General features: G+C 43.6%; 1 protein-coding gene across 3 annotated transcripts in view; it reads left to right on the plus strand.

Moving 5' to 3' along the window:
- The window catches only part of KLHL8 (kelch like family member 8), a 131,766-nt gene that overhangs the window by 92,126 nt on the left and 22,672 nt on the right, over positions 1 to 16,968 (plus strand). For all 3 annotated transcript variants that reach the window (XM_077476364.1, XM_077476363.1, XM_077476362.1), the window contains exons 5-7: positions 2,044 to 2,187; positions 7,721 to 7,832; positions 9,342 to 9,510. In XM_077476364.1, coding sequence (XP_077332490.1) covers positions 2,044 to 2,187; positions 7,721 to 7,832; positions 9,342 to 9,510 — 425 coding nt within the window. The remainder of the gene's footprint in view (positions 1 to 2,043; positions 2,188 to 7,720; positions 7,833 to 9,341; positions 9,511 to 16,968) is intronic.

The raw sequence follows: 16,968 nt of genomic DNA on the forward strand, positions 1-16,968 counted from the left end.
GGGGGGGGGGGGGATTTCTAAAAATTGAATCTGAGGTGGAAAAAGGATTCACCCCCTTGTGTCAGCATTTTGTTGGACCACATTTTCCTTTAATTACAGTCTAGTCTGTTGGGATATGTCTCTACTAACATTGCACATCTAGACTTTGCAATATTTGCCCACTCTTCTTTGCAGAACTGCTAAAGTTCAGTTAAATTTGATGGTGACCGTTTGTAGACTACAGTTTTCAAGTCATTCCACAGATTTTCAATGGGGTTTAAGCCTGGGCTCTGACTAAGCCATGCAAGAACATTCACCCTTTTCTCCTTCAACCACTGTGGTCATTTCTGCTGTGTGCTTTGGGTCATTGTCATGTTGGAAGGTAACCTTCCCATTGACAAATTTCTGGCAGAGGGCAACAGATTTTCTTCCAGAGATTGATTGTATTTTGCCCCCATAGTTTTTCTTCTATCCTGACAAGTGCTCATGTCCCTCCTGCAGAGGAACACCCCCATATAAGGATATTACCACCTCCGTGATTTACTGTAGGAATGGTGTTATTTAGATGGTGAGCTGTATTGGATTTCTGCCAGACATATCCTTTGGTGTTGAGGCTAAATTATTAAATTTTTTTTGTCTCCTCTGACCATAACACCATTTCCCATGTGGCCTTCGAATCTTCAAGGTGCGTTTTTTTTTTTTTTTTTAAGGTGGTCAGAGGAGACTAAAATGTCATTATTTGACCTCGGCACCCAATGATATGTCTGGTGGAAATCCAATACAGCTTACAATCCAAATATCACCATTCCTGCAGTAAAGCATGGAGGGGGTAACATCCTATAATGGGGGCATTTCTCTGCACCAGGGACTGGAGCACTTGTCAGGATAGAAGGAAAAATGGATGGGGCAAAATACTATCAAATTCTTGAGGAAAATCTGCTTCCCTCTGCCAGAAAGTTGATAATGAGAAGGTTTACGTTCCAACGTGACACTGACCCAAAGCACACAGAAAAAGTGATCACATAGTGGTTGAAGGAGAAAAAGGTGAATATCCTTGCATGGCCTGCCCAGTCAGAAGGCCAGACTTAAACCCCATTGAAAATCTGTGGAATGACTTGAAGACTGCAGTCTACAAATGGTCACCATCAAATTTAACTGAACTTAAGCAGTTCTGCAAAGAAGAGCGTGCAAATGTTGCAAAAATTATATTTAAAAGTCCAGCAGCTACAAATACTTTTAAAATAAGGACACTCACATGTCCCAGGGTCCAGCGATGTCTTTACCCGAGGCCGAACCATCCCTCCTACCTCGGATGCTGCCGCCACCATCTTCGGTAAGGGAGTCAGGAAATGAAGCCTTGTGGCTTCACTTCTCGGTTCCCTGCTGTGCATGCGCGAGTCACGCAGCACAATCCGAATGGTCCCTGCTGTCTCTGGGACCTGTGTGTGTCCCAGCAGACAGTGCGGCAGGACAGGAAGAGGCATAGATTCCCATGGGAGTCTATGCCCGGAAGTGGGTGCAAATACCTGTTTTAGACAGGTATCTGCACCCCCTCCCCCCTGAAAGGTGCCAAATGTGACACTGGAAGGGGGGGGGGTTTGAAAAGCAGAGGTTCAATTTTTGTGTGAACCTCCACTTTAAGCAGTTCTGTAAAGCAGAGTGGGCAAATATTGCAAAGTCTAGATGTGAAAAGTTAGTAGAGATATATCCCAAGAGACTAAGGGCTGTAATTAAAGCAAAAGGGGTTCAACAAAATGCTAACATAAGGTTGATCCTTTTTCCAACTCAGTTTTTTTACGACATTGCTGCTTTATAACTTTTTTTTACTTGGCTGTTATAAGTTGTACTAGTAAATACAGCGGGATAAAACAAAAAACTGTCAGTCTTCATTTCAAGCTGGAAAGCAACAAAATATGATTATTTTTAAAGGGGGGGATTCTTTTCTATACCCACTGTACCCACATTCCGTTTATGCTCTTATTAGCTGATGCCTGTTATTTTTTTTTTTATAATCTGGTGGCCTAGAGTTTGTAATTCTGGTTCTTCCTTTTTTTTTTTCCTCAGGTGTATTGTTCTGTGTGGGAGGAAGAGGAGGCTCAGGGGACCCGTTTCGTAGTATTGAATGTTACTCTGTATGCAAGAACAGCTGGTTCTTTGGGCCAGAAATGAACAGCCGAAGAAGACATGTGGGTGTTATCTCTGTGGGAGGTCAGTAGAAAATCTTTCAATGTACCTCATTCACAATGAAACGGTTAACCTGTATAATATTACTTGTTTCCTACACAGTCGCATACAATATATAATTGTAAAGATAAATCCTATGTCTATTAAGGCACATTCACACTTTGTAATATCATAAAATGATGCACTGCCAGTGAATATATTCTCTCACACACACACACTCACACTCACACACACACACTCACACACACACACTCACACACACACACTCACACACACACACTCACACACACACACTCACACACACACACTCACACACACACACTCACACACACACACACACACACACACACACACACACACACACTTAGAGTGTGTATGTATATATATCTATCATCGAGATTCCGATAAGCACCCGCCCGCAGGCCCCCACAACCACCGAGCAAGGGTTGTGGGGATGAGGACATGGTGCTTTGAGGGGTCACAGACCCCCAAAGCATCCTCCTCATGTAGAGGGCATGTGGCCTGGTACGTTTCGGGGGGGGGGGGGTGCACTCGGATAGGTATCTAGATTCTAATGTCACACCGAATATCTTAGAGGTTTTTCTTTTCCTTTTTTTTTTCCCCCCTTTTTTTCACGTGGAGATAGAAACTGTGGACATAACGAATTTCTATAGAAAAACCCTGAATGAGGAGTTATATATTCAACATTAGATTTACACAGTTATCTTTTATTTTCCATTTTATTATATTTCTTTATATGTTTTTTATCTGATTATGCTATTTAGATTAATCTGCACTTTACAGTTCCCCCTCTAGTGTTTACAATTACGTACCACATCCCATTGGTCCAAAATATCCCATCATTAAGTAATGCTCTCTATTAATAGGGTGTATGTAGAGAACGCAGAATAATTGATATATAGTTTTTGTGTGTAATATAATATATTAGGGATGCACCAAAATGTTGAAACATATTGGCCAAAAATGGCCTTTTCTGCAATTTGCCAAAAGAGAAATCATGCCGATGATGGCGCCAAAAAAGGAGCGAGCTCCTCCTCCCCCATCGCTGAGGGGGCTGTCCGTGCTTGCAGTGACGTTGTCTCCTGCCTGCTGTAATCTGTTCTCCCATCTGTTTTTATGCACCGTAATGGAGTGGAGGGGGGTTAATTTGTCCTGGGAGGGTCTGTACTAATGGAGGGGGTGGTTTGTCCTGAGGGCCGATTGGCCATTATCTACTAACTTCCATAGGAACTGCAGTCTCTGACCATCTCCTGTACCATGTCCCCAGCCTCTGACCATCTCCTGTATAAAAATATTTTTTTTAAAACAGTAATTTTTGGTATCGGTTTTCAGTATCTGTTTCGGGACCAAAAACCCATTCAGTATATGTATGTATGTGATATATATCTATCTCTATTTCAAAAACGTACCTGGGATCTTAAATGGGTTGTAAAGGGAATTTTTTTTTTTTTTTTTTAATAAAAAACATGTTATACTTACCTCCACTGTGCAGCTTGTTTTGCACAGAGTGGCCCCGAACCTGGTCTTCTGGGGTCCCTCGGCGGCTGTCTCAGCTTCCCCCCCCACAAGTACTTCTCGGGAGCGCCGCATCATTGGATGTGATTGACAGCAGCGCAAGCCAATGGCTGTGCTGCTTTAAATCCATCCACTCTAGCCAATCAACGGGCAGGCTGAATGGCGAAGAGGATTTCAGAGGCGAGCGCGGGACTTTCGAGGGGTCAGGTAAGTAAAATGGGGGGGGGGGGCCTGTCAGATGTTTTTTCACCTTTAATGTAAAGAATACCCCCCCCCCCTCAAAATCACGTTTTTGTTTATCCAGTGAAATATCTGATCAACATGGCAATTGCATATGAGTGAAGGGAACCCATCAGTCAGGTTCACACCACTAATTGAAGCCTAAAACAGGGTACATATATGGTTCTGTGCCCATCACTTGGTTTACAAGGATAAGTGGAGAAGGAAGAGATTGAGAAAAGAAAAAAGGGAAAGGGGGGTATAACCGCCAGTGAGCCAGGATCAGTAGCCCTAGACATTCAATAGAGATCCCAGACGGTGGTTCCTAACGTGTATTGGAGGAATTCACCAGAGAAGCGGAAGAGATCCCAGTGAAACCATCTGGACTTGTGTTCCTCTGCATGAAGGAGATGTTTGAGAAGGGATTTATGATAATGTTTTCTTTATAAAGGGGTGAGGTTAAGTAGGACTGCTGCTGGGTTTTCTTGTAAGAAAATATCTGGAATTTAGGTATGAGCTTAAGCACCGGTTGCCAAAAAGTTTGGAGCACAGGGCAATCCCAGAAAATATGTAGGAGGATGCCTGAGTGTATGCTGCAGCGCCAACAATGATCAGTTTGTTGAAATAGCTTAGCCAGAACAGAAGGGGTTCTATACCAACGCGTCTTTATTTTATAGGTAATCTCTTGGTATTTGCTACATAAAGATTTCTGTACGCAAAAAGGTATGCAATTTTTTGGGGGTTTGGTGAAGGTAACTTGCAAGTCCCTTTCCCATTTTTCAAAGAATGGGTGGTCCTCCGTGGTGTGGAGATCTAGTAGGAATTTGTAGGAGATTGAGGAGCTTTGCCTAGGAGAGGGTCCGACCCGGAGGTCCCGTTTAAAGGAGTGGAGCTTTTGTGTAAAGAGGGCTGGTTTGGGCAGTGAGCCAAAAAATGTGACAGTTGATTAATCCTCCAGCGATCTAATATGAGAGGAGCTCATCCAGAGAGCAAGTTCTCCATTGGTGTCCAACTGGAGGAGCCTAGGGACAAAGAGGCCCTTATGAGTCCCTGTTGGGCTTGCAAGAGAAATGACGGGTCAGTGAGACCAGGTATAAAGTCTGGATGACCAGCAAGTGGCATCATTGAGGATGGCAAACTTTTCAGTGAGGATAAATGGAAAAACCTATTCGGGTACGTAAGAGTAGGGCCAATCAGCAAATGTGTAGTCAAGTGGGTGAGATTTCCCTACCCAAGGTAGACCAGCGAGTGGGGCCTGGGAAGCCTCTTGTTCCAACAATACCTAGAGTTTCAGGTCGCTATGTCGGCACCAGTCCACAACCCTGGTCATATGTGCCACGGTGTAATACAGGGCTGGGTCCGGAGACCACCCTTAATCTTTGGTCATAGTAATAGTGCTCTGCTGAGGCGTGGGTGTTTACTGCGCCAGATGAATCTGATGAATATTGAATGCACGGCGTGAAAAAATGTCTAGGTTATTTTGACCGGCAGTGCTTGCAAGAAGTACAAAAGTCTGAGCATTCATTTTGAGTATATTACAACGGCCGAACCGGGAAAGGGCCAAAGAGTCCCACCTTTTTAAGATCAGTGGTGAGGGTAGATAAGAGAGGCTGGTAGTTGAGCCAGCATTTCAGCTCCTGTAGCAGGGAGGGTAAAGAGGTAAGCGACTCAATAATATAAATTAAAAGGTCATCGGCGTAGGCTGCCACTTTGTTTGGCTGGATCGGATGCCTCTAATTGACTGATTACTTCTTTCCCTGTCTTTTTTACACCACATAAGAATGAATAGCAATGGGGACAGGGGGGCAGCCCTGTCACTGGAGATCTTTTGACAATGCCTTGCCACTTATAGTTGATTGTAAGAACTGAAATGCTCCAGGAAAGCTCTTTTCATGCTGAGGTAATCAAAATGACCATAGCTGATCACAGATGAAAGTCAGGTGGCTTTGTGTGCCATTGAGAAGGTGATTAGCTACACCTGAGTGCGTTTTTTTCCAAGTAATTTTTAGGAGGGGGGGGGGGGTGATCCCTTTTCCAACTCAGGGATTCTGTGTTTGTTTTTTGACATGCCAATATTATCTTTTACTTGGATGTTATAAGTTGCACTGAATAAATACAGCTGGATAAAACAAAAACTGTGTCTGTCTTCATTCCAGGCTGGAAAGCAACAAAATTGTATTATTTTAAAGGGGGTGAGGTGATTCCTTTCTATGCCCACTGTGTGTGCGTGTGTGTGTGTTTATTACAAGCAGTTGATTTTTAACAATTGTGACAGACCCAACCAGGACAGGGACTTTTGGAGGGGACTGTAGGCTAGCCTTAGGCCGCGTACACACGGGCGGACTGTTCGCCCAACTTTGTCCGCTGAACAGTGTTTGGGCGGACAGTCCGCTCGTGTGTGGGCTTTCAGCGGACAGTTTCAGCGGACAGTTTGACGAACAAGGTTTTTCGGAAATTCCGTAAAACTGTCCGCTGAAACCTTGTTTGAGCGAACAGTCCGCCCGTGTGTAGGCTTGTTCGACAAACTAAGTTCCGCGCATGCTCAGAAAGGCTTAACACGCCGAAAGTTATAATGCAGTGTATAGGACGTTGTATTTTTCGTCCCGTCGTACGTGCCGTTCACGTCATCGCGCACGGTTTCAGCAAACTGTTCGTCCGTCGTGTGTGGCCATGTCCGTCCATGCTAAGTTTGAGCGGACTGTTTGCCGAAACTGTTTGACGGACAAAGTTGGGCGAACAGTCCCCGCGTGTGTACGCGGCCTTACAGATTATGGGCCCTGGTGTTGGGGGCCTCTATTTTTTTGGAAAGTGTATGCCTGGGCGACCTTTTTGGAGCAGTTTTACTTCAGATTTAAGTCCATGTCTCCCAAAACACTCTGAGAACTGGAGTAAAGTGATTCCTTTTGGTTTTATCTCAACATCGTGTCTATACAATGCTTTGGGTAAGGGGCTGGTATTTGTTATCCTTCTGCTAGAAGGGTTTGCCTTTCTATTTCTTGTGAGGAAAAGTACTTTTGTAAGCTCTGGTTCTTTTCAGGTTGGGAGATGAGGACTCTCTCCCCAGTACCATGTGATGGCACCAGGCCAACATTAGAGGTATAGGTACCCCCTTCCTAGAGAGGTGTAGTAGTTCTTCCTTCTTCTTGTCAGGAGAAAGTAAGATGCATCACCCCACAAGCAAAGATATTCCTCTTCCAGTGCAAACCTCTACCCTCAATCACTGACTAGACTTTAGTTGTCCTCCCAAGTCTCCTCTCGGCTATGTCATATCCCAGCCTAGAACTAAGACTTTTTTTCAACTCTACATTCAAAAACGCAGCACGGCAGGATTAATCACAATGTTGTCTGCCTGCAATTGAAGGGTTGTCGACTCCTGCATTAGACAGGGAGTGAACCTCGTGATCCTACCCTAGAAGTACCAGGTGTTTCTTAGAGGTAAATTGCTTCTGTAGGGAGAAAAAAAGGTGAGCATATGCAGGGGGTTGAGCAGGCACTAAAGAAAGTAAACCAGTCGCTTTGCCCTGCATGGGAAAAACACCAGTTTATTTTAAATCCTTCCATGAAACTTGACATTTTCTATAGATTTAAGATTCCCATCTGTTAACTAATTTTGTGGCCCTCCATAAAAATTGGCAAAACGATTGTTAATTTTCTTTAACAAGGGGACATTTACAGCAGATCCAGGTAACCTGTCGGCAAAAACAGAATTCACCAGTTTCTGAAAGCTGCTTGTTTGTGCATGTGTGTTATTTGTCTTTTATTTGTATTTTTGTTTATATTTTTTTTTTTTTTTTTTTTTTAGGAAAGGTCTATGCAGTTGGTGGCCATGATGGCAATGAACATTTGGGTAGTATGGAGGTGTTTGATCCACTTACAAATAAATGGATGATGAAGGCATCAATGAATAAAAAAAGGTACTGCAAAACATTACTTTCCCCAAGATGCTGTCACTTTCCCTTATTTCAGATAATCTGTTGCTATCCATGATACCATTTTGGCGTGAGTTCAGCACTGAAGATCTTTGGGGCAGATTTACGAAAACTGCTGCAGCTATGCATAGAAACCAATCGGCTTCCAGGTGTTGTTGTCAAAGCTTAGTTTCACAAGCTGATATTAGAAACTCATTGGCTACCGTGAACAGCTGCACCAGATTCGGAGTTCTCCAGTTTTAGTAAATCTCCCCCCCTTTTTTTTTTTTTTTTTATTTTGTTGTAAGGTTAGGTTTTAGGGTTTTTCTTTTTTTTTGCGTTGTAATGACAATCCCTATTCCACAGAACCTATGGGTTGTTGATTTGAAGCCAATTTTGACTTTGTACTCATTTTACAGTATTCAGACACAGTGTGCAATTTCATACAATGTCATGCTACCTCGTCCACGTTGATTAGAAGTCTGTCCCCAGTGTGAATGAAGGGATTGGCAAGAATATCTAAAGATGAATTGTTGTGAATGTCTTTAAAAACTGATTTGGGGAGGGCGGAGGATTTGAAGGGTATCCCCCACCACCACCACTTGATAAAACTGTTTCTCAACCCTTTTTTCAGTCCAAGGCACCCCTTGCAAATTATGGACAGTCTCGATGCACCCCATTCTAAAATGTAAAAAACAAAACTAATAGTTTTACATAACACAGCAACATCTAAACACACAGGACGCCTAGCGTTATTCTTTCAAAGCAAATACACCTTTACACACTGGTAATGACTAGTATGCCAATATTTCTCTTCTGCTTCAGTTTTTTTTTAACTCACTCAGCTAATGACCCCGGCGCTGACACTGAGGGGGAGGGGCAAATGAGGCTGCTGTGCAGGTGTCTGACGTCCTTTATTAACCCATGACGTCATTGGTCGTTAAGACGCCAGAGGCTGGAAGGTTGTTACTGTGCACAATGAAACTTGTGGCTGTGTGTAAATAAAAGGCAGTGATCCACATGTTGGCTTTAAAAAAAATGCACCCTGGTTGGAAAAGGCTGCTGTAATAAACTGTGTGGCTAGTTGGCTTTGCTGCTGCTTCAGTACACCATAATTTATTTTTGGTAAATCCACTAGGGGGTGTGTGATTTCAGTTTTTCAAACCTGTCTGTTACAGAACAGCAGAAATTACCTAGGAAGATTTACAAATCCTGCTTGCAAATAACTGCCTCCAAAGGCAACCCTTTTAGGGGCTTATTTACTAAATAACTTGAAGTGAATATTCACTTCAATTATCTAATCAAAATTCCCATTATTTCTCCTGCACCTTGTATGGTTGCAATTGATATTCTCACAATTATATGAACATTCTCAACTCCTTTAGTAAATTGGTCATTTAGAATGCAAAGTATGCTATCACTGGAGTACATGTTTTCTGTTTTCATGATGGTGCTACTAATACTTTATGCACTTAATCTGCAGTACATAATATATCTTCTGACTTTTTTTAATAGGAGGGGGATTGCATTGTCGTCTCTTGGTGGCCCAATATATGCCATAGGTGGGTTGGATGACAACACATGCTTCAATAATGTAGAGCGCTATGATGTGGAATGTGATCGATGGACTGCTGTCGCTCCAATGAATACACCTCGAGGTGGTGTTGGATCGGTTGCTCTTATGGTATGCAAACAGGCATAAGACCTAATATAGTAAGAGAGAAGTATTTTTAGTCAGCATGTAGGAAGTGTGTGTGTGTGTTTTTTGTGTTTTCTATATTCATTGTTGACCAGATATTATTTTTTTGCAAGAATCTTCTGCTACAAGACCAAGGACACCCCTAGCCTTGGGCACCAAAGGCACTTTGAGTCTCATGGCAGGTGCCCTGGATCCTGGGTTGAGGGTGGTCCTGGGTGGAGGATGGGGTGGTACGTGATCTGACTGTTGCACCAAATCAGGGATGGAAAGTTGCAGACAGGTAATATAGTTGTGAGGCATTAGTTGCTCCCTTTTTTTTTTTCAGTATGTACTGTAAAAAGTTGCAGGAATTGAGTGTCTGCAGTCAACCCAGGCTAGGCAAAAACAAAAGGTTGCTTCTCTGCACAGCTTTGCAAGTATGTTACGATAGCAGGGGACTCTTTCTACATTACAGTATATTTTCAAGTGTTCCTGAACTATACCCTTCAGTTAGACTAAACACACTACAACTTTTCTCCATAATGACTGGCTATTGGTATGCCAAGTCTTCGTAATATCACTACATAGGATACTGCATTTTCATATTCTGCTTCCAATTTCCCAAAGCCTGCCCAGCATCGAAGGAAGCTACGGTCTCTGACCCAGCTGCACCCCGTACACACAGCAATGCTGTACATGATGCAGCTTATCCTTGTGACTAGTCATATCACTGCCAGTGTAACATGAGACTCCTTGGCCCGCTAGAGTTATAGCTTAACTGGAAGATGGTCAAGTTTTTTTTTCTGTGGGTTGTGCTCCTTTGGAAATAATGCTTAAATAGAATACTGCCACTACTGCAGGTGTGTGACCCTCTGCAAAATTCTGGAGCCCCAGAAATGGTCCCCAATTGTTGCACACTCCAATGGGGAATCATATCTGATCAAGATCTGAACAAATGAATGGGTTGGGCAACTACATGGCACATAAGGTTCAATGTAATATAATGCATTTAGATGGCAAAAATATGAATGCAATCTAAACACGGGGGGGGGGGGGGGAGAGGGGAGAACCTCTGGGGGAATCTAGGATGGAAAAGGACCTGAGGGTCCTAGTAGATTATGGGCTCAGCAATGGCATGCAATGCCGAGCTGCTGCTAACAAAGCAAACAAGATATTGGCATGCATTAAAAAGGGAATTAATTCCAGAGATAAAAACGATAATTCTCCCGCTCTACAAGACTCTGGTCCAGCCTAGAGTATGCTGTCCAGGACTGGGCACCAGTCCTGAGGAAGGATGTATTGGAAATGGAGCGAGTACAAAGAAGGGCAACAAAGCTAATAAAGGGACTGGAGGAAATTAGTTATGAGGAAAGGTTGCGAGCACTGAACTTATTCTCGATGGAGAAGAGACGCTTGAGAGGGGATATGATTTCAATATACAAATACCATACTTTTTCGCAGAAGGGAGTTTAACAAGACTTGTGGCCACTCAATAAAATTAGAAGAAAAGAGGTTTAACTTTAAACTACGTAGAGGGTACTTTACTGTAAGAACGGCAAGGATGTTGAATTCCCTTCCACAGGTGGTGGTCTCAGCGGGGGGGGGGGGGGGGGGGGCATTGATAGTTTCAAGAAACTATTAGATAAGCACCTGAACAACCACAACATACAGGGATATACAATGTAATACTGAAATATAATATAATCACACACATAGGTTGGACTTGTCTTTTTTTCAACCTCATCTACTATATGTAACTATATAGAAATGTTAGCAATTTCTGATTTGAGGGGGCATATTAAACTATAGGGCTTTGTTTTCCACAAACATTACCTCCAAGCCCAGCCTTAACTTTGATTTGCAGTTTGAGTGCAGAGAGCTATTGTGCCCAGACATACACCCACTTGAGAATTCACATGATGGTTTTTCCAGCTGAATGCAGTATTTTTAACTTTCCAGAAGGAATGAGTATAAGTGGCACATGCCACATCACAAGTATAGGTTTGTGAAAATGAAATGGATATAAACATGTGTTTCCATACTTTTGTAAGGCTGTGTTGGTAGTGTGATGGCTGTGGTTACAGACAACATTTCAGACATCTTCATTTCTTTACATAGCTGTACATATAGCTATGATGACAAACCTGGGAAGTTGTATATGCAGAGCTATTTAGAAAATACTGCATCAATATTCTATAGGTCACGTATTTGGACAAGAGCAACCAAACTTCATCAGATTTATTTTTATTTATTTTTTATATATCATTTTTTTTTTATATAAATAAATATAAATAAATAAATATATATATATATATATATATATATATATATATATATATATATATATATATATATATATATATATATATATATATATATATATATATATATATATATATAATGTACAGACCAAAAGTTTGGACACACCTTCTCATTCAAAGAGTTTTCTTTATTTTTATGACTATGAAAATTGTAGATTCACACTGAAGGCATCAAAACTATGAATTAACACATGTGGAATTATATACTGAACAAAAAAGTGTGAAACACCTGAAAATATGTCTTATATTCTCGGTTCTTCAAAGTAGCCACCTTTTGCTTTGATTACTGCTCCGCACACTCTTGGCATTCTTTTGATGAGCTTCAAGAGGTAGTCGCCTGAAATGGTTTTCACTTCATAGGTGTGCCCTGTCAGGTATAATAAGTGGGATTTCAAGCCTTATAAATGGGGTTGGGACCATCAGTTGCGTTGTGCAGGAGGTGGATACAGTACACAGCTGATAGTCCTACTGAATAGACTGTTAGAATTTGTATTATGGCAAGAAAAAAGCAGCTAAGTAAAGAAAAACGAGTGGCCATCATTACTTTAAGAAATGAAGGTCAGTCAGTCCGAACAATTGGGAAAACTTTGAAAGTGTCCCCAAGTGCAGTGGCAAAAACCATCAAGCACTACAAAGAAACTGGCTCACATGAGGACCGCCCCAGGAAAGGAAGACCAAGAGTCACCTCTGCTGCGGACGATAAGTTCATCCGAGTCACCAGCCTCAGAAATCGTAGGTTAACAGCAGCTCAGATTAGTGAACAGGTCACACAGAGTTCTAGCAGCAGACACATCTCTAGAACAACTGTTAAGAGGAGACTGTGTGATTCAGGCCTTCATGGTAAAATAGCTGCTAGGAAACCACTGCTGAGGACAGGCAACAAGCAGAAGAGACTTGTTTGGGCTAAAGAACACAAGGAATGGACATTAGACCAGTGGAAATCTGTGCTTTGGTCTGATGAGTCCAAGTTTGAGATCTTTGGCTCCAACCACCGTGTCTTTGTGCGACGCAGAAGAGGTGAACGGATGGACTCTGCATGCCTGGTTCCCACCGTGAAGCATGGAGGAGGAGTGTGATGGTGTGGGGGTGCTTTTTTTTAACATAAAGTTTATTTAACTATAAAAACACACAAGAAGTACAATCCAGAATCATTACAGTTTAGCCAGACAATGTTGCACAATCAGTAACCCTGTTCTTAATCAAATACATACATAGACAATCGGGGTATTGTTGTGGTGTGGGGGTGCTTTGCTGGTGACACTGTTGGGGATTTATTCAAAATTTAAGGCATACTGAACCAGCATGGCTACCACAGCATCTTGCAGTGGCATGCTATTCCATCCGGTTTGTGTTTAGTTGGACCATCATTTATTTTTCAACAGAACAATGACCCCAAACACACCTCCAGGCTGTGTAAGGGCTATTTAACCAAGAAGCAGAGTGATGGGGTGCTACGCCAGATGACCTGGCCTCCACAGTCACCGGACCTGAACCCAATCGAGATGGTTTGGGGTGAGCTGGACTGCAGAGTGAAGGTAAAAGGGCCAACAGGTGCTAAGAATCTCTGGGAACTCCTTCAAGACTGTTGGAAAGCCATTTCAGGCGACTACCTCTTGAAGCTCATTAACAGAATGCCAAGAGTATGCGGAGCAGTAATCAAAGCAAAAGGTGGCTAATTTGAAGAACCTAAAATATAAGACATATTTTCAGTTGTTTCACACTTTTTTGTTTAGTATATAATTCCACATGTGTTAATTCATAGTTTTGATGCCTTCAGTGTGAATCTACAATTTTCATAGTCATGAAAATAAAGAAAACTCTTTGAATGAGGTGGTGTGTCCAAACTTTTGGTCTGTACTGTGTGTGTGTGTGTGTGTGTGTGTGTGTATATATATATATATATATATATATTTGTAATCGGAGTCTTCAAGTGGGAAATGCAATATTACTTAAGAAACAAGGCCTGAGGTGTGCCATGGCCTGTATGGTCAGTATGCCTGAAAAGAGGGCATACCCTGAATGTAAGAATAAGAAAAAATACTATGAGTAAATAACCTGGGGGAAACGGGTGGGTGGGCACCTAGAAAACCCCAGCCCTGGCCCTGACAGAGGAGGAGGGTTATATAGCCTCAGACTCCTCCCACAAATACAGGCTGGCCTACGGCCAGCCTTCCCACTTGTAATCGGAGTCTTCAAGTGGGAAATGCAATATTACTTAAGAAACAAGGCCTGAGGTGTGCCATGGCCTGTATGGTCAGTATGCCTGAAAAGAGGGCAAAAATACACAAGTTTAGGTGGGAGAGGGAAGGTAAAGATCCCATCCATAAAATGACGTATGCCCAAACGCCAACCGTAAGTAACCGGTAAGTATCCGCTGTGAGAGTAGAACCCACCGACTCCTGACCTGGAGATGAGAAGGAACCTCCTTGGAGCCTGCAAGCTACGCAAACCCAATTGAACGTCCCGTGAAGGATAGGATGAGCCTGATGCCCAAGGTAACCCGGACATGCGAATGAACTGCTATGAATGAGAGGATACGTGGGGACAAGAGAGCAAGGGCTGACCCGAGGAGCCCCTACAACAGACACCAGAAGAAGCACCGTGAAACACCCCTTCCCATGCCTGGTGAGAGGGTGAGTACCAAAAATACCAGTGATAGGAGAGGAAACCTGGCTGCCCGATGGATGTGATGGAGTAGGTGCCATGGCAATGAGCATCATCAACATGGCGACACCAAGACAGACTGGTCCCACCGGATGCGAACAGGTCATGCTACTGCCCGAGACCTACCAACCGAGACCGAATCCTGAACCGAAGGAGAAACAGACTCCAACCCAGGGGAATAAGTCCCATAGCATGATCCAGCCATGCCCGAAGTGACTAAAGCACCCCCTCCCCACCTGGAACAAACCGGGGAGGAGCAAAGATGACTGGACCGACGTCCCTGAGCAGTACTCCAGGCAACCTCCTAGACAAGAGATCGGAGCTGAGAGTGGAATCCAGAATGGTGACGACGTCACCCAACCTACCACCTAAGGACCGTGGCTTGGACACACCCTGAGAGTATGAATCCCAGGGCGGTAACCAGGGCCTCTATGCAACAGGATGTCAACTAAGAAATTTGACGTCTGCTTCCAACCCGAGGGTGCGCCCAGTGGCGAAATGACATTTGTAAGTGAGTGCAGGCATGGTTGATATTGGTATGGATGCCAAGACGGCCCAACCTGAAAACGCAACTAGAAGGAAAGACAGACAACCAGACATGAGAACAACAACGCCCCTCTGCCTACCTAAGAATGAGAACATGGCAGAAAAGTCAAGACCACAGCGCATGAATGAAACCTAATGATGAACCCCCCCCCCCCCCCCCCCGTGTGTGAGTTGTGAATGGTGAGTTAACCCGAGAAACCTGCAGCGCAGAGACAGGTAATTAACAGAAACTCAGGCCTAGAGTACCCACAGACCGTGGTGGGTAGACGTACAGGTGTGGTGAATGAACATGCATCGTATGATGTATGGTAGGTATACAGGCGAGAAGATTGTGGTCAACAATCATTAATAACGAAACCTCAGCCCGTATGGATCTGTAGACGTGACAGATCCCGATGTGCGAGCCCAAGCTAACTGACCCCGGTACAAACATGAACACAGATACGATGAGACATGACAATGAATGCAGACAACCTAACCAGAATATGTCATAAGTGAACGCCCTTCTGCAAACTCTGAAGCCAAACACAGAGGTTGAAACACCATGACAGAAACACTGAACAGAAACGCTATGACAGAAATACTGACAGAAAAATGTCACGACAATGCCATGACAGAAATGCTAAAAGTTAACCTAGGTAGAACGATGACTGAAATCCCGGGGCAGAACGCTATGACGGACATGCTGGCAGAACGCTATGACAGAACTCCAGGGGCAGAACACTGACAGATAACCTGGGGCGGAACGCTATGACAGACATGCCGGGCAGAATGATATGACAGGAACCCAGGGGCAAACCACTATGACCGCCATGCTGGACAGAGCGCTATGACGGAAATGCTGGACAGAGCGCTATGACGGAAATACTGGACCGAACGCTATGACGGAAATAGTGGACTAAATGCTGTGACCGAACCTGGACAGAACGCTATGACAGGAAAGCTAGAAAGAATGCTATGACCGAGAATGCTGGACCAATCGCTATGACAGAATTGCTGGGCCGAACGTTATGACAGAAAATGCTGGGCCGAACGTTATGACAGAAAATGCTGGGCCGAACGTATGACAGAAAATGCTGGGTCGAACGTATGACAGAAAATGCTGGGCCGAACGTATGACAGAAAATGCTGGGCCGAACGTATGACAGAAAATGCTGGGCCGAACGTATGACAGAAAATGCTGGGCCGAACGTAAAGACAGAAAATGCTGGGCCGAACGTAAAGACAGAAAATGCTGGGCCGAACGTAAAGACAGAAAATGCTGGGCCGAACGTAAAGACAGAAAATGCTGGGCCGAACGTAAAGACAGAAAATGCTGGGCCGAACGTAAAGACAGAAAATGCTGGGCCGAACGTAAAGACAGAAATGCTGGGCCGAACGTAATGACAGAAAATTGGACTAATGCTATAACCAAAACCTGGACAGAACGCTATTACAGGAAAGCTAGATCGAATGCTGTGACAGAAATGCTGGACCGAACGCTGTGACAGAAATGCTGGGCAGAACGCTGTGACAGAAAACTGGACTAATGCTATAACCAAAACCTGGACAGAACGCTATTACAGGAAAGCTAGATCGAATGCTGTGACAGAAATGCTGGGCAGAACGCTGTGACAGAAATGCTGGGCAGAACGCTGTGACAGAAATGCTGGGCAGAACGCTGTGACAGAAATGCTGGGCAGAACGCTGTGACAGAAATGCTGGGCAGAACGCTGTGACAGAAAATGCTGGGCAGAACGCTGTGACAGAAAATGCTGAACAGAACGCTGTGACAGAAAAACTGGACTGAATGCTAACCGAAACCTGGACAGAACGCTGTGACAGAAATGCTGGACAGAACGCTATGACAGGAAAGCTAGATGGAACGCTATGACAGAAATGCTGGGCCGAACGCTATGACAGAAAATGCTGAACAGAACGCTGTGACAAAAAA

The sequence above is a fragment of the Lithobates pipiens genome, unplaced genomic scaffold (genome assembly GCF_037356315.1).
Source record: "Lithobates pipiens isolate NorthernLeopardFrog02 unplaced genomic scaffold, aLitPip1_a1.2 Scaffold_13, whole genome shotgun sequence".
In the NCBI taxonomy this organism is placed as follows: domain Eukaryota; kingdom Metazoa; phylum Chordata; class Amphibia; order Anura; family Ranidae; genus Lithobates; species Lithobates pipiens.